This window comes from Candoia aspera, chromosome 7 (genome assembly GCF_035149785.1).
Source record: "Candoia aspera isolate rCanAsp1 chromosome 7, rCanAsp1.hap2, whole genome shotgun sequence".
NCBI lineage: Eukaryota > Metazoa > Chordata > Lepidosauria > Squamata > Boidae > Candoia > Candoia aspera.
Genome location: NC_086159.1, coordinates 79023627 through 79042518, shown reverse-complemented (window position 1 = coordinate 79042518; position 18892 = coordinate 79023627). Strand labels below are relative to the sequence as shown.

Sequence of the window (18892 nt, the reverse complement as noted above, 5' to 3'; positions counted from 1 at the left end):
ATTAGGTCTCGATAGCCAGGTCTATATGCATATCATCCTCTCTTAAAAAGTGACATCCTGTTACTAACCAGTTGAAATGGGGGTGAGGCGGGGAGAGAATCAAGCCTCCCTTGTTGGAGTCATACCCACAGCTCTTGAATTGCCCAGAGCCTCCATTACGATAGAATGGGAGATGAAGTATGAAAAGTGAGTGATGATGGCATGATGCGAATGCAACAACTTACATACTTCAGTCAGGTATCAGGAAACAGCCGTTAAACTTAAGTAATGAGGCAGAGCCCATGCACTGGTTGTCACTTTAGCCTCGTGGTTTGCTGCAAATCCAGCTGGATTGGGTTCTACATCTGTTTAGAGATATACTTGCCAAAATTACTTCTGTAGAACTGACTTGGAATCAAGGGGTAGTAATTTGATGAGCTATTTTCTTAATTGCATGTATCCCTAGCCTGCTTTTCTAGATGGTAACTTAGAAGTAGGTTGCTCCAGCTGCATTTCATGTGATTTGTACAAGCATTTATATGAGCCATACAAGCAGGTGCAATTAGAATGCACTTTTGTACTCATCTCACAATGTTGCTTTACCAAATTCCACATCTAAGTTGTTTTTTTTCTAGTTAACAGATTTCCATCTGATTATTTTCCACATATCCTAATTTATAGTAGCCTTTGTCTCACCTTTATAACATCTGAATTTAACAAATCTATATTTGTTGTTAACTGCCTTCAAAGCAGAATCAGAGCACTCTTTCATGCTGTGGTATGAGCTAACCGTAGATTTGCCTCATCCAGCAGTTGAAATACAGTAGTGGCCATCACAAGCCAGGAGCAATAAGGCTGTGAAGCATCATGAATGCAGCAGCCAGGCCTTGTTTGTACAGCTTCCCTTGCCTTGACCAGAGCTGTTTCCTGTCCATTTAGTTCTGAAAGAAAGAAAACACAAAATAACTTCATGATCTAGTATTGTGACACCTTTTTTATTTTCCTCTCACATTATTTTAAGTATAGAATCTTTTTCTTGTTAAAGCTTGGAGCTAAGAAAGGTGGTTTGGGGGCGCAGAAAATGAGCAGCAAGAGTTTTAATGAGATGGAAAAACAAGCATTGGCAGTAGATAAACTGAAGGAAGCCAGCAAAACAACGGAGAAGGAAGAACCGCTGTAAGTAGGCTGCTTTTTGGCACCCATCAGATTCTCTCTTTGCAGAATGGCATGGGGTGTTTGAAGAGGCAGACGTCTGAATGCCCTTTGATGCAAGGAACTTTAGGAGTGATACCTGCTTTACTTTGGTGCAGGACCTGCAGCTAAATAATCGTATCACGTCATTTTTCAAAAGCTGAAAGGCATCTGACACCTTAGAACTTAAGAGGCTGTTAAATACATGTATAATGCTTGGATTGTTTTAGGTTGCAAAGGAGAGAATACAGCAAACATTCTACACTGCGCATTGTTTATTTTAACAAATTCAGCCTTATGCTGTTATCTTTCTATATATCCCTTTCCACTACTTTCACGGGCAGTATAGGAATTGTGTTTAAATAAACATAGCTGCCATTTGGAAATATTCCTGTAAACAGCACACAAATTTCTTGATCAATTATGGAAATATTAAGGTTTAATGTCTGCAATAATTTACTGAATTTTAGCTACCAAAATGGGATGTCAAGCTATTCTTAATGACTTCACATTGCATCTTTATTCACATTGATTAAATGCTTGTGTTGCAATTTGACTAAAATTCTTCTCAAGGTAGGTTAAAAAAATTATTGCACCTTTCTTTGAAGAACTATGTTCTGATATTTCTGATTTTGTTAATGCTGTCAGACAGAAATAACAGTAAGTGTGATTTTTGTTTTTTAACTGAAAACTCAAAGCACATTGACTGATTGAAAGCTTTTGCAGCATATTGCATGGCTTCAAGATAGGAATTAATACCACAATACTTCACAGTCAGTTTATTCTGGTATCTATTTGTCTAACTGTAATCCATCAGTTTCCATTTACTTGTTACCTCTTTAATGAAGTATCTGGTGGTCTTTCCTGGTAGATCATTTTTATATTTCGTAAACGTTCATTTCTATTCTGTATCATTACAAAGGATTCATTAAATGTACCAGTGGTAAATGCAAAACTAGTAATTTTTATGAAAATCAAATAGAATAACGTCTTCATATATACTTTCTTAATACGTGCATTCATACACTGCATTATCCAACTGTTACGTTTTGTGTACAGAGTTCTCCATGTTCATAACTTGCAGCACTTGCCCTCTGATCAAATACAGATTGGAGATGCTTTTTTACCCAGTGTGTCTTCTAAAATGGCAGCACTTATATTTTCCTTATTGAGAGTGACAATACTGTTTTTTTTAAGAGGATTAATCTGGATGACCCTTGAACCCACTTATTCTCTATATTCCTGTTACCCGAACAGTTAAGAAAAAGAGGTCCATTTTAGACTAACCAAGTTTTGGGGTAAAGTACTGTTCCTCTTAACTATGATTAGCAGAAACAAGCAAGCAGAAAACTATAGTTTATAAAAAGTTAGCTTGTTTCAACTAACCATATTTGGGTGGAGGCACAGTTTAATGATTGACATCTGAAACAAATGTTTCCATCCTCCTCTTCACAATCCTGCTGGAAAAGGTAGGACAGAACCATAAGCAGTGTGTGGGAGTGGGAGACATCCCATCTTGCCCCAGGGCAAGTCTTGCCCATCTTGCACACTAGCTCTCCCCCAGACTGGTATCCTGTTCAAACGCTGTTCTGCAGAGCCCCTGTAATCTGTTTTGCAGGGGTGTGGAGAACCAGAGAAACATTATTCTGTAAGAGGAATATTCCCTTACCTTTAATCCTTTAGAAGCAAAATAATATTCAGTATCCAATACAAAGTTTGATTAAATTTGGATCCTCCCGTAAAGGTAGAACTCTCTGATTTTAACAATATAGGGAAAAGAATTTTACTCAGTTAATTCATATACTTCTGGTTTATGTACTGAAAAACATTACTTCATTTATATTATGAGGAAGATTTTCTGGCATTCATCCAAGATATATCAGTTGTCTTGGGGTTTTCTTTTTAGGGTATCATCTTTACGACTGGCCTACAAAGATCTTGAAATTCAAATGAAGGATGAAAAATTAAATGTGTCCGGTAAAAAGAAAGCAGAGGTAGAAAGACTTGGCATGGGATTCAGTAGTAATAGAAGGTATGAATTTGAATTAGAGAATTCACCTTAATATTGTACATGTCTTGATATTTTTTCACTTACCAAGATGCTGTGCTACTGGCTAATAGAGTTTATAGTCCTGGCATCTCGAGATGACTCCCTCTATCCCACCCCGGATTACTTGTTTAACGTATCAAGGTATTAAATATTGTGTGTGTGGAATCTTTTCCTTGTGATTGATTGCAAGCAAGGTAGTATGCAGAGCTCATAGAAGAGAAGGAAATTTTTGGCTACATCCTGTCACAAGCTGTTTGATGTCTAGCATTCACATGATTTATTATGTATATTCCAGCATAATAACATAATAACTCCCTCTTCTGGGGGGAGATGGGTGGTGGCAAAATTTGAAAAATAAATAAATATTCAGAGTTGCTGCATAATAAGTTTTGAATCCAGGGAAGCTAGCCATATGGCTCAATTGTTCCAATAAGATGTTTTAATTTAATGTAACTTAGTAGATGCCTTTCATTCAAGAGTCTTTTCCTCTTTTCCCCCACAGTAACCCTGTGAGGCAGGTGAGCAGAGAGAGTGACCAGCCCAGGAAACTTGGTCCTGGGTCCTCTTCCCCTTAGTCCAGCATCTTCAGTACGACTCTGCACTGGTGATTGGGCCAAAGTTCCCCAGGGAGCTTCCATAACTGAAGAGGGTCTAGAAAATGGGTCTCCTCACTCCTGGTTTAGCACCTGCACCCTTGGACCACTCTGGCTCTTGGGCTGAGAGGGAGGGGCTGACCCAGAGTCCCCCACAGGGCTTCTGTAGCTGAGGGGGGGCACAAGAACCAGATCCCCTGCCCCAAGGCCAGCCCCTTTGCCTCTAAAGGCCTTCTTCAGGGTGAGTCAAGGGCTGCACCTTCTCTCTGGACTTCTTGCCAGGCATCAGAGTTTGAAACAGCGCCCCAAGCGACAGGCTCTTGGGAAAGGCTTTTAAAAGTACTATTTAAGGATGCTTTAAGTTTGGTGTCACAGCTTAAGACAGGACCTCTTGGCAACCTTTAGTGATTAAAGGCCTCAATATATTGAAGGGTCAAAAAATGGGAGGGGCACATCACACATGTGGGCAGTAGGTTGTTTTTGTTAGGTATTTTTTAAACATTCTTTGTTTTTTAACTTGGATTTTTGGGTTTACACTATTTTTCATACGTCAGCAACCACAGTGGGAGCTCTGCAGGTCACCAAAAAGGCTACAAGAATAGGATGTGATGCTGTAGGTTGCCTACCCTTAGAAGGCCTGAAATAAGATTTGTGCTACAAAGTTTCCTTTGTTGTTCTGGACTGTGTTGGCTGCAATTACTTTGACTTCAGTCTGATTTTGTTTTTTCCCTTTAGAAGCTAACATTTCAAACATTTTTTTCCCAGTGGTATTTCCCATTCAGTAAGTTCAGATATGCAGATCATAGAACAAGAAATACCTACAAGTGCAAAACCGAGAAAAAAGTATAATGATGAAGATGACTTGTATTTTTCTTGCCCCAATTCAAGGTAATCATTTATTTTAATTTTAAATTCTTGAAAAATAGTTTTTTAGCATACATGTGCCATTCTGATTATTTAGAAAATAATGGGGCCATGATCTTATTTTAAGATAGTAAGTAATAATGTTTATACAGTCCAGCAACATGACATTAATAAAAATAGCAAATAAAATTGAAATAAGTCAAATGAGTACAATTATATATAGGTAAAGGTTTCCCTTGACATTAAGTCCAGTCGTGTCCAACTCTAGGGGGCGGTGCTCATCTCCGTTTCAAAGCTGAAGAGCCGGCGTTTGTCCGTAGACACTTCCGTGGTCATGTGGCCAGCATGACTACACGGAACGCCGTTACCTGCCCGCCGAAGCAGTACCTATTAATCTACTCACATTTGCATGTTTTCGAACTGCTAGGTTGGCAGGAGCTGGGGACTAGCAACGGGAGCTCACCCCGTCACGCGGATTCGAACCGCCGACCTTCCGATCGGCAAGCTCAGCAGCTCAGCGGTTTAACCCGCAGCGCCACCGCGTCCCTTACAATTATATGTAAATTAAAACAATTATAATATAATCTATAATCTATAGATCCCTATTACAATAATGACATATTTATTTAACTAAACAATATGTCCAATATATTAATACTATATTGTAATACTATATTGTAAAATACTGTATATCCTCAAAAATTTATTAAAAGATAGCTAAACAAAATATTGATAAAATAGAGAAGTAAGCAAAAACCCCTACTTCTTTAACTGGTTTTGCCTTATTATCATTGTGGCAGCACAAAATTTAGCTACTGCACATGTGATGGCTGGTTTTGAGTCCTGAAGAAGATGGTTCTCATAAAAACTGTCTGGTCTCCCTGGGTGAATGTATATTGATCTGATATCCCTGTAATATTTACAGCATAATAAAACATGAGACATGTTTTCAATGTTTTATTACCACATGTACAAATTCTCTCTGCTAAGGGGGTTTTATTATACCTGCCTTGCAGAAGTGCTAATGGAAGGATACTAAATCTAGCTCTTAAAAGTGCTATTCTAATCTTGGGAAAGGTTCGGTCTTTCAGATAACTTGCTGGTTCCCATGTATCCCATCTTACCTGATTTCTACTGTGAAGAGGTATCCTATTAACTTCTAACTGCAATTCCATCTCTCTTATTCTAACAATAACCAATTGCTTGGCTTGATCATAGCTGAAAAACTTGAGGAAAGCCCATATAAAGCCAGCTTATGCTCTGTCGCCTATTTCCAGGGAGAGGAAAAGTTATCAATCAGGACTAGACGGGTCAAACCAACTGGAAAGAATTGAATTTTCAACCAAAAAGTTAACATCATCTTCCAGGCCCTAACCTGAATTTGAGGCATTCCTTTTTCTAGTCTCAACTGGGCATTTGATGTTCCTCTAGGTGCAGCTAAAATTGATCGGAGGAATTTTGTTTGTACAGTTTCTTATGACTCTTTCTTCAAAAAAATTCCTGTTTGTGCTCCATAGAGAATTTGTGTCAATGTTTTGGCCTCAAAAAGTTTTAAGGCTGCAGGGACTAATAGTCCTCTGCCTATGTAAAAAAAAGTGTTTGATAGCATTTGAGGACCTACGGGCTGATTGTACCACATAATTCAAATGAGTGTTCCAAGTACAGTAGCTTTTGAGTGGAAAATCACTCCAAGGTATTTAAATGCATTAACTTGTTCTAAATTATGCCCTTCTACTCTTCAAGAATATTGAATAGCTCTTTTAGCAAAGACCAGGATTTTTTATTTCTCTGCCATAGTTTAGTGTTGCTGCTCTTTTCAATCCGATAGGGGTCTGTGAGATAATAACGGCATCATCAGCGTAAAGAAGTATCGGTACTTTACATTGTGCTAGATTGGGAGGATGGGAATCCAAATTATGAAGAAGATCAATCAAGGAGTTGATGTATAGATTAAAAAGTGAGCGGGCAAGAATACATCCCTGACATACTCCTTTCTGCACACTTACTAAGCCAGATAAGGTCCCTAGGGGATTACCCCTTACTCTTAAAGTGGAGTTAAAATATAATTTCTGTATAAGATAGAGGAGGTGTCTGTCAATATTTGTATTTTTTAATTTTTCCCAAAGAACACTTCTGGCTATTGAATCAAAGGCCTGTTTAAAATCAAGAAAGGCCACAAAGAGGGAAAATGTCTTTTTATATATATATATATATATATATATATATATATATATATATATATATATATATATTAATACAAGGTGATGAAGCACCAAAATGTGATCAATTGTTGATTTTCCCTCTCTAAATCCAGCCTGTTCATCTCTAATTATGCCCTCTGACAAAATCCAGTCTTGTAATTGCTTAAATGCTTAGCATATAACTTGCTAACTACACTCAATAAACTAATGGGCTTATAATTACATGGGTCATTTTTGTTATCCTTTTAATAAATTGGTACAATAATTGCCATTCCCCAGTCCTTTGGCATGCAACCAGTCTGATCTATATATATATGAAGTGAGATGCTAGTAGAGGTGCCCACCAACTAGAGTTCCTTTTAATTATTTCGGGCAAGACACAATGAGCACTGGTGCCTTGTTAACCTTAAGTGATTCAATCAGCCGGGATACCTCTTGTGCTGTAACTGGAGGCCAGTGAGGGATTTTGTCCAGATTGATCTGACTCTCTTTCATATCGCACACAGGGTCCATGTACAACCCTCTGAAGTATTCCTCCCATGCATGTATTGGTACTTGATTAAGTGGAGGGGGAGCGATTTTCACAATTCTCTAGTGATATGCCAAAAAAGGGATATATATTTCATCCTGACTGATTGGATTAATTTCCGCCAAGATTCTTTTATTGAAGAGCCTTGTATTGAAACTTTCAGGATCTTAGAAAATGAGTTTGATCCTCAGAAGGGAAATTTTTGCTTTTCCTTCACTCCTTATTATATGCCCTCTTTAACTGTACACAGTCCCAATCAAACAATTTTTTATTACCCTGTTTCTAGGGAATTTTAAGATAGATCTTGATAAAGAGAGATTTTATTTTCCTACTGGCACAGAGTTTCAGCAAGTAGCAGCAACAGACTAATGATATCTGGGCTCTGATATTAAAAAGTGTCAAACCTGTTTAAGTGCTGGGATGGGAGACCACCAAGAAATCTGAGGGCTTTAGGCTAGACTGAGAACACTTCTAGAAGAAAACAGCACAAAAGCACCAAGGATTAAGCTTGACTCAAGGACATGTTTACCTTTACCTATCTGTCCTAGAAATACTTAGGGAGTATTTGAGACCTTGCTGATCTGTTACTTGGCAGCTGAGCATAGTATCACTGAAATGATCCTGGCGCTCTCTGCTTTCCACCTTCATTAGAAGAGATTCGTTTTCCCTTGCATAGGATTGGAGAACCTGAGGGATGGGTCATTTCCCAGAAATCAGTATCATTGGAGTAGGTCATGGCAATTTTTTTTCACGCCATTGGGTGAATTCTAAAGGGCAAAATGGTTGTTTTAAATTCTGCAAGGTTTAAGATGTCCACTGGGTTTTTTAAATGCTCCCCCAGCAGAAAAATTGGCCTACTTTTTTTGTTAAAGCATGAAAAGCTTAAGTCACCCATTTGGTTTTCCACAAAAATGCCTCCCCAAAGGATGAAACATTTTGAACATGCCTTCTTGGGGTTGCAGAAAGGATGCTGGGAATGGCATGTGGGTCATCCATTCCTACCAAGTAACACTGTGGAGTAGAAAAGGTGCAGAAAACGAAAGTATGCCTCCTTTTGTATTAAGTTTATTTTTATTAAAATGTGAGCAAAATATAAATTAGATCAAATTTTAAGCATACATGGCATCAAGGGACTGCCACTGTTGGGCCAGTTTCGTAGCCCTTCAGCCTCTCTCCCTGCCTTTCCCTTCTAGGGCTGCTTAGGTTGCTTTGGGGAAAATAAGTCAGGAAGTGGTTTCACAGGGAACGTTACCTATGGAATGAGGATGAGCTACATCGTCAAGTGTCTAGCAGGTATCGGGCAGCTAGTTAAGGCAGAGGCAGTAAATAATTAGCTAATTGAGGTGAGCAAGGAGGAAGAGACCAGCTTGTCCAAGCAAGTCTTTGGGTGCTAATTAAAAGCACAGTTCAGTCATGGGAAAATGAGCCTGCTGTGCTTCCCAATTACGTTGCTGTTGGAAAGAAATGGATCCAAGGCTGACGCCGTTTACTCTCATAGCTTTCAAATATCAATGAAATATTTTCACTGATCGTTAGGTATTTTGATTCCTCTGACTTGAGAAGTAGTGCTTTTTCTAAATGGGATGACAATTCTGATTCATTCTGGAAGAAAGAGAGCAGCAGCAGCAGAGATGTGGATATGATTCTGTCTTCCAAGCCTGCAAGCCATTCAGAGAGGTAAAGAAAACTTTCTGTACAAAATACCAAACCATATAATGTCACCAAAGTGAAGTCAATTACTTTGCTTGCTGACCTGCTACTATTAAATCATCCCTGCAAAATAGACTAAACTTGTACAGGTAGTCCTTGCTTAACAACCACAATTTGGACCAGAATTTAGGTTGCTAAAGTAAGAATCTGGATCCGATTTTATAACCATTTTTGTGGCAGTCATTAAACAAATCACATGATAGTTAAGTGAACCACATGGTCGTTAAGCGAATCACATGGTTCCGTCTTGATTTTGCTTATCAGAAGCGTCTGAGAAGGTTGAAAATGGCAATCATGTGACCACGGGATGCTGCAACCGTCGCAAATGTACAACAGTTGCCAAGTGCCCAAATTGCAATCACATGACCTTGGGGGAACGCGGTGATGGTCATAAGTGCAAGGAACGATTGCAAGTCGGTTTTTCAGTGCTGTCATAACTCTGGACAGTTGCTAAACGAGTGGTTGTTAAGCGAGGAGTGCCTGATCAAATTCCAGTATTGGAATGAAAAAAAATTACACATGCAAAGAAATCGACCTATTAATACTCTGAATATTATACTAATAACCTCTCTGCATAGGGTGGGTGAAGGATTTGGAGTTAAGAGTTTAAAAACTCTTTTGCCCTCTGGTTGCTTCTGCAAAATTGCTTGAGTATATGAGAAAATTCATTGGCAAAGCAGTTGGGAATGTCAAAGCTCTGAAAAGCATTCTAATAAGGAAGTGTCCAGTGAAATGTGTGCACAATCCAGAGTGTAGGTTTTATAAGTAGAATTCAATTGTATAGGCAATGATGCCTTGCTTTCAGTTTTACCAGATTGCTCACATGGTTGTGAGAGTTGTGGTCAAAAAGGAGGGAATATAAAGGGAATATAAAGCTCCAAATTCCTTTGGATTAAAGTAGTAAATAACAAATACAGCAAACCTATTCTTCTGAAAATAATTTCTGTGCTTGTTTTCTGTTTATATGCTTTTTAAAAGATTTCCAAGCAGTTTTCAGTAATGGTCATAAATGATTCCATATTAAGAAGGAATCTGAAAATAGAATTTTTAAAATTAATTTTATTACAATTTTAAAATACAAAGATAAAACATAATACAAACTACAAGAAATATAAAAAATAAAGAAAAAGAAGTAAAAAGAGATAGACAAAAGAGAGAAAAAGAAAAAAAGACATATATATAAAAGATGACTACCCCCTCTGTCCAGACAAGTATAGACAATCACCGTAACTTAACACCTTCTCTAGTAATTCAATAAAAAAGCAAAAAAAAAGGACTCTTCTTCCCATATCTCATTCCTTAACAATAATCAAATTATAAAAACTCATCTTTCAATCTTAATCAGCAGAAGTCTATTAAGAACTACCAGAGATGATAATATACATATTTTAAGCTTAATCAAAGAAATCCATTTGTATAAACCAACTTATCCCTTACTCCAAAAAGTAAAACAGAAGAAATCTCTCCCAAATCCTTAGGACCTCATCATTCAATCCTGGTCAAAGCAAAGCCCCATTAATGATTACCATAAACCAAACATACATACATACTTATAAAGTGAAATTCTTCAACCAGACCCTGGTTGAATAAGTTCACTTTATAAATCTTCTGTTTACTTTTTAAAAAGCTTGTTCTTTGATCCTATCAGGGAAGGACCCACCGACTGATTTCTTACCACTTTCTCTTTATCTGTTTTCAGAAACAACTTCAGTAGTTTCTCTTTATCTCCTCTCAAAAACTTCATTGATTTAAGATAGTTCTTTTGTAAATCCAAAATACAGAGACTTTCCAACTCAGTCTTTGATTTATTATTTGTATGTTCTTTTTGATTATTAAGATATCGGCTGATATCTTTTGCAAGTCCAATTTAGCATTTTTTTCCAACTCATGCTTGGACTCTAGCATTTTTAACTCCATTTTCAAATCAACAACATCTTTTTCTATATCACTTTTGTAATCCAAGATTTTTTTTGGCTCCAAATCCACATTCAAATCAACTTCAGTTTGCAAATCCAAGTTAGCATCCTGTCCAGTATCAGTCTTGTAACCTGATATCGTTAAATCTCTCTTCAAATCCACACTCAAATCAGCCTAGAGCTCTGTTTTATTCAATAAAAACTCTTCCCCAGACAATCTTAAAAGTTACTCCTGGGTACACTGTTCCCGGACAGCTTTGAATTATATAGTCCAGTGCTCCATTGTTGTAATCTTCAGCTCTGTCTAGTTCCCTCTAGCCGACCTTCAAAGTCTCTTCTTATCATATGTTTATTTCCAATCACCAAAACATTCCCACTAGAGGATTTCTTACGGTTAATTTCAAAATCTTCATATATATTTTGAAAAACATCCCGCAGAAAATATACTTATCTGGCCCCTTAGCTTTCCAAAGTCCACATTTTAGTTCTCCTTTTGCTGTTACCCAAAAGTAAAAGTTTGTCTTGTTAATCTTAAAACTTACATAGCAATTCTTTCATCAGGGATAGAAGGAAAATCTCAGTGTAACGTTACTTGCCCTTCCGGAGGTTCTTAAAATCGAACTCAATAATAGGCAATTTCCTGGAGTATTTAAGAAAGGAAGTTGACAAGCCCAGTGCCTTTGAGAGGTGCTGATCCACAGCATAGGCAGGATGCTTTTCCCGCGGCTTCCAGAGCTCTAAAACCAGCTGGAGATCTGGCAGTGGATCTCTCCATGGGGCGTGGAGCTGCTGTGCAAAGCAAACTTGAGGGCAATCCTAGATCTCTCCTTGATCCGGAGAGAAGTTTCCGAGGAGCCAATTGGGTCCTGGCTCCTCTTTCCTTGCAGAGCCATGCTCAGTTGGCCATGTCTCCCCCAGAAGTGACAATCTAAGAATAGAATTTTGAGAATTATAATTGTTGTGTATAGTCATTGGTAATATAAAAGTTAGATAACAAGTAGTTGTTATTATGTATAAATCTATCACTTATTAAGGCAGTATTGTTATTATGTATAAATCTATCACTTACTAAAGCAGTATATTAAGGGTATTTGTAGAAAGAATTCTTGTTGAACTGGAAGCCCTGAGATATAACCATGTGAAAACATTTTTCAGACCGTCGTCCCGTAGGAAACCAGAGCATGAAATTTTTGCAAGCACAGATGAGGCACAAAAGAAATTTGGCAGTGCAAAAGCTATTTCATCAGATATGTATTTTGGAAAGCAAGACCATGCTGAAGTAAGTAAAATCAAATATTTTGAAATTATTCACTGGTTATGGTTTCAGAATATTATCCCACCACAATACAATTAGCTGAATAAAGAAAGATGTGGAACCCAGTGGAATTATAGAAGCATAGTATGCTTTATATCTTCTCCAATTACTATCTACATTTTTCAATGGGGAAATCAATAAGCAAAATCAAGAGGAAGGATCCAGGGGAAAAATGATTTGAGTATGAATATGGAATATAAAGTGTATTTGGAAGGATTCATTTACTCTGGGAAAAAGTTCAGTGCTGTAAACATTTCAGTACAGTCTATATAAGTGTTGTTTCATTAGATACAAGACCAAAAAAAGTCTACTTAGACAAGTAGGATTCCAATTACATTTTGAGGTGATGTGAGCTTTGCAGTGTATGTATGGATTAATATTGCAGATATTATAATGGGACTATATTGTTAAAGTTGCGTATGTACTTTAAAGAATGCACACGTTCTTTCATTGCCACTTGGAAATCACTAGGTGGGAAAGATGGGCACATTCCTTATGACTGAAATCTCCTTCACTCTTTATAGTATGAAGCTAGAGTTCGGTTAGAAAGGCTTTCGGGAAGTGCTGCCATAAGTTCAGCTGACTTGTTTGAAGATCAAAAGAAACAGCCATCAGGTATGGAAGGAAAAAAGCTGAGTGTCAGATATTACCAGTTTTATAAAGCAACCTGCTAAGCTTTTTAACTATAATGTACTACTTAAGACTTTGGAAAATAAATTAAGTACAGTGCATTTCTGGATAAATCTATTTAGGAGTCTTAATATGTTTCAAGACTTTTGTCTCCACACACAAGTAGCGCACAGGGCAATTGGCCATGTCATTCCACCATTGCCACAGCTAATTATTCCAGTTTCTTAAAAGAATATAAATTAGCGATGTCATACATGTCATCAGCACAACCTACCTCACAAGGTTCTGGTTGTAGGAAAAAATGGGAAGGACTGCAGGGTATACCACCCACCTGCATAAAATGCAGGATATAAATCCAATGAATGTCAAAATCTATAATCTAAATAAATGGGAGATACTGAGTATGTGAAGAAATGACAATTTTCAGTTTCTTAGACCATGTTATTAATGTTTTGAAGTCTAATTTTTTACCTTGATAGGCTGTGAATGTAGAAAGCTTGCAACATAACTTGCTGAAAACTGCTTTGGGACAAAGGAATCAGTTTATTGCCTCATCTGCTCAGAAAGTAGGATTCTGAACACAGTGGATGTAAACTGTCTTTTCATATCTAGACTTATTTTATGTATTATATGTGTGCATGTACAGACATAGTTACTGTTTTTTATTTGAATGTTTATGCCAGAAGATACCACTAACTTTTAAGTACTATAAGAGTTTACCTTATTAAAATATTAGTAATAATTCACTTTTAATAATATAATTATTTTTATTTGTAGTAATAATTTTAATAATTTAAAATTATTTGTATACTGCTTTTCTGCAAGATAGAAATGGTTTGTTCCGCCTTTTTTCTGCTATAAATACTTTAATGTGATTGACAAATTTAGGAGCACATCCAGGAAGGGAGAGGTCATTGAATATTCTCTTAGCAGTTTGAGCGTTAAGCCTAAATACAGGAGGAACATTTTAAACATAGCACATCTCCTTTGAAGTAGAACTAAACTCAGGTAAACATATGGGGGAAAAAATCCTGTTTTTCAAATACCAGTTGTAAGTTGCTGCTCTTGCGTACACATGTCTGAAAGACGTTCAGCGCTTAGAGGTATGAAATCATGAACATTTCTGATGGATTGGTCATACAGTGGCTCAAATACCAAGGGGAGGAATGTTTAAATGTCAGATTCCATTATACCAGCCTTTCTAACTGGGTTTCCATGAGAGATCATGATTGAAACAAGCAACAAAAAAGTTTTTTAACTTCACATGCTACACAGTGCTGGTGTTTAGAGTGGTGAGAATTTCTACACACTGTGACTGAGGCTGCCAGCCTGCTACTTTGCTGTTTACCATGTTGTAAACATGGTAAAATGTGGGTTGTGTTTATGCAGTGGTTCCCTGAGACTTTTCAGAGGTTCCTCCAAAATAAAAAGGTTGTGAAAGGTTGCATTATGCAATGTAATATATTCATTAAGTTTAGAGTAACTAACCTCTGAAGGTTCATTTCCAATGAAATAGCCTCCCTCTTTATTTTATTATTTATTTACTTGATTAATATACTTCTACTGGCTGGGAGGCAGGGACTTTCTGGTTAGGTCTTGAATGGGGAAACCACCCAGACATTTCAGGGCTGTAGAGGTAGTCCTTGGATTACAAAGGCAATTGGGACCGGAATTACCATCTCCGAGTGATGTGGTCATGAAGTGCGATGTCACATGACTGCATCACTTAGCAATGGCAATCCTGGCAGGCCCAGTTGCTCTCACCCCAGGACCATGTGGATCATGAAGCAGGAAGAGAGTGTGTGGGTGCCACAGGCAGGTGCTGAGGCGCACAGGTGGGTGCCGTAGGGGTGCATGGACAGGCACTAGAGAGCAGGGATTCGTGCACGAATGCTGCGGGGGGTGCAGGGGTGCTGCAAGTAGGTGCTGGGGGTACAGAGTGTGCAGAAAGGGGGTTGCCGCAGGCAGGCGCTGGGGTTGCGGGCAGATGATTTCCTGCCAGCTTCTCATTGACTTCGCTTGTGGGAAGCTGGCAGGGAACATCAGAAATTGCAATCATGTGACCGTGGCTCACTGCAGCATCGTAATCACAAGCCGGGCATCTGAGTGCCTGGATCACGATCATATGACTGCAGGGGTGCTGCAACAGCCAGAACTCCAAGGACCAGTCTTAAGTTCTCCTTGTTCAGCACCATCATAATTCTGAACAGTTGCTGAATGAGAGGTCATAACCCGAGGACTACCTGGAAGCTATACTGAGGAGTCAAAAATGTCACCGTATCTCAGAAGAAAGCAATGTCATGCCCACATTTTTGCAAAGAAAACTACATAGTTCTCCAAGTAGTCTTTCCATTTGAAAAGAATGTTCAAGGTGACTTTCAATTTAAAACATAAATATGCACGGTATAAAAAATAAAACACAAATTAATTGTAACACAAGTAATGAAACCTTTAACCATTCAAAGCCCAGCTGAAGAGGTTTTCTAACAGAGAGAGTGCAGCTCTCTAAGCACAGCTCTTGGAGGAGTCCATAGTGGAGCCCCTCCCGGGAGCGATGTAGGGGGTGGGCCACTCCTGCTCCCAGTTTTGTGTTCTGCATTTTCAGCTTGTGAGAATTATTACAAGCTGGTAACGTCCTTTATTTCTCTGGTTTCATCTTGTCTTCAATTGTTTGTACAGGAAGACTGCATTTATTGTGTAGAAGGATTACAGAACAAAAATGTAGAAGCTGGCCATTTGTTCAAAGATCAAGTCTTTTGGATATGAATCAGCTTTGTTTATTTAATTTATCATGTTGTGTTTATTCACTCCAAATGGTTTTATGGAACTACATGCTAAAACCTTTTTCCCCCCTCTCTCTCTCTCTCTCACTCTCTAGGCAGTTACAATATTTCAAACGTCTTGCCTGCTGCTCCTGATATGACTCAGTTTAAACAGGGAGTGAAGTCTGTTGCTGGAAAGCTTTCTGTCCTGGCAAATGGAGTCATGACTTCTATTCAGGTTAGTAAACTGAATTCCAAATTCCAAATTGGAATCTTTCCAAAATGAAATTGTCCCATGTGCTGCCTTCCTCACAGCTTAGTCCTGTGATCTTGTAGGAAGGGTGGATCCCTTTGGGTGGGTTTATAAATTGGCTGAAATGTCATTTTGACAGGAAAGGGAAGGTCTTTTGCACCTGCAGAGGCATACAGTCGAGTTCCACATTTGAATTAAGATTGGTGAATCTGCCAGGGGGAATATATGCAGTATTTCATGGCCACAGAGGAATTGTTTTACAGCTGAAAAAGGGAAGCGCTTTTTTGTTAGGGCAGTCAGCATCTCTTGTGAAATATATGAAGAAAAGAATGAAGGGAGGACCTTAATACTTTTTCAGGCTGCTTTATTAAGTTACCCATGAACACAGCTAACCAAGCAGCAGTTATATATGCAGAGTTTTCAGGAACAGAAGTATACCTTAATCTTCCAATGATGGAGGAATTGTTCTGTAAACTCTGAATTATTAAGAACGTAGTTTAGCTACTCATGAACTTAACATGGCTCCAAAATAACATTCAGTATAGATTTCAGTTTGTGGCAGAGTTAAAATGAAAGCTATGTATGTAAATATGTATTTTTGCTTATAAGAAATATAACCTGTTCATTTCTTTCCATCTTTCCCTAGGACCGCTATGGTTCTTAACCATTTCTGTTCAGCTGACTGGATATCTAGAAGAGTTTTTTAAAAACATCTCTGTGTCTACCAGTGATCATACTGCAGATCTAACAGTCGCCTTTAGGGTGTAAAATATTTTATCCTAATTTGTTTGGTACTTTTATGTTTGTAATGGGAGTCTTTTTTGGTTCCTAGTGATACTCATTTACTACTTCTGTTCTTATTCTGTTAACTTTTTTTTTTTGCTGCCTTATTGTGCTACAAGTAATTGGTTACCCTGAGTCTGATTCTAAAATAGAACACGAAGAAGAAATAAGGAATGCCATTCTCTCACAGAATAGTATTAGACTAAGAATTAACTCCTTTTTATAAACTTGAGGGATGAATGATCATTTTAAATTACAATGACTGTGGCCTGCTCATAAATTACTTTTCTTTATCTCTCTGAACACGAGAGTGGCAATTAATTTTGTGCCTTTTCTGTTATAGAAAGTAGTATATTTTGGTACGGGGGGGCATTAACCCTACCAAGACATTTCACTCTATGGAGATTCAGGTAATTGATGGAACACACGCACACACCTATTTAAGAGTAAGAAGGATTAAGAAATGCAGATGCCTATGAAATGTGGGTGTTCTTATGTGAGAGATGATGGGGTGGGGCAGGGGGAGATTTCTAGAAAAGGGACAGAATCCAACATAAACTTCAGCACAAAGTTAAAAGTGTATAATTTTGTGTTGGATTGTGTTTAGGTATCTCGATAGTAAACAGTAATAGATCTGTATATGAGAGGTAACTGAAAGTCGGTATGTGCAATAGAAAATTAAAATAGGTTTTGTTGCATTCGTTTTTTGTGTAAGCTTGGTTTCATGAAAATGAGACTCATGTGTTCTGTATTTAAAAGAGCATAGGCTTGACATATTTATTCATCGCATTTAATTTGATTCTTCAAGTGCTTTTTGGCAATCAATATGGTAACTAAAATGAAGAATAAATCATTTGTATGTATATATAAACTGAAGGAGAGATGCTCTCTGAGTCTAACCACATAGACTGATAGAATGTTTAAATAAAAAGAGTTCTAGCACTGCATCTGTGCATAAAAGTGTGTGCCAGATGTGGCTGTGTTTTAGACAGCCTGGAACCCCAGTTATTTAAAACAATAAATTTAAAATGTTTGATATGAAGCCAGAAATTCTCTTTTTTCCTTGAACAGCAGCCATTTCAGTATAATAAAATCAGAATAAATTGTGATTTTACAAGTTATAACTTGGATTTTGATGAATTCTTGAATTTGGTATTACATGGATTTTCATGGATTTGACTTAAATTCATGATTATCAGATCTGTAGAAGAAATATGAAAGATTGCTTAGCATATTTCCTATTTGGAACATACTTCATATTGTTCCAAATATGGCTGCAAGATTGAACCTGATTAATATTTGGATGGGAGATCAACAGGAAATAGACTGGAAGATGATAAAACATCCTAGAAAAGGGCAGTGGCAAACTGTTTATGCCCCCAGGTCTTCAGCTCATCTCTTGTTTTTTAATAGTAATTTTATTAAAAATTACAGTTGCAAAGATAAAAAGTAATACAAACTAAAAAAAAATAGAAGGTGCAGAAAAGAAAAAAATAGAAAAATGGGAAAGAAATAAAAGATAAAAATATAGTAAAGAAAAAGAAAAATATATAAAGAAATGACTTCCCCCTTCATCACAAATATAAATGATTTTAGTTGCTTATCACCTTTCACCTAAAATACAAGGAATTATGTCTTCTTCTCTTGTCCCATATCTTATCTATAAACAATCCTTAACAACATATCTATTTTAACTTTGATCAAATAAACCAACTTCATATTCCTTCCTTTTACTCTTAACAATCTTGATTGTTAGTCCATTCAAATAATGTCCTAGAACTTGAGTTCTTTTTATTTTTTCTTTGTCCCTTCTCACAAAATTCTTCAAAGCTTTAACAAACCTCTTTTGTAAATCCAATATAGGAAAATTATCCAGGTCCCTCTCTTGGTTTGTTATTTGTATAGGCATTTTCATTTTTAAAACATCAGCCAGTTTCTTTGTAGCATCTTTTCCCGTATCATTCTTGTAGCCTGTCATTTGTAAATCCACTTTCAAATCAGTCCCAATCTTGTCAGATAAAATAATCTACTGATCGACAGTAGATTATTTAAATCAGTACTACTGATCAACAGGTTTTGTGTCTTCTGAAATGTTGATAAAGCTTAATTACTTACT

The 18892-nt window shown here is 37.3% G+C and overlaps 1 protein-coding gene across 2 annotated transcripts in view; it reads left to right on the top strand.

Annotated features, from left to right (window-relative positions):
• The window catches only part of ARFGAP3 (ADP ribosylation factor GTPase activating protein 3), a 48428-nt gene extending 30776 nt beyond the window's left edge, over positions 1–17652 (top strand). For both annotated transcript variants that reach the window (XM_063308253.1, XM_063308252.1), the window contains 8 exons: positions 1025–1155; positions 3077–3202; positions 4579–4701; positions 8944–9084; positions 12189–12312; positions 12873–12963; positions 15857–15978; positions 16640–17652. In XM_063308253.1, the coding sequence (XP_063164323.1) occupies positions 1025–1155; positions 3077–3202; positions 4579–4701; positions 8944–9084; positions 12189–12312; positions 12873–12963; positions 15857–15978; positions 16640–16657 (876 nt within the window). In that variant the 3' untranslated portion in view covers positions 16658–17652. The remainder of the gene's footprint in view (positions 1–1024; positions 1156–3076; positions 3203–4578; positions 4702–8943; positions 9085–12188; positions 12313–12872; positions 12964–15856; positions 15979–16639) is intronic.
• The last annotated feature ends 1240 nt before the right edge of the window (positions 17653–18892 follow it).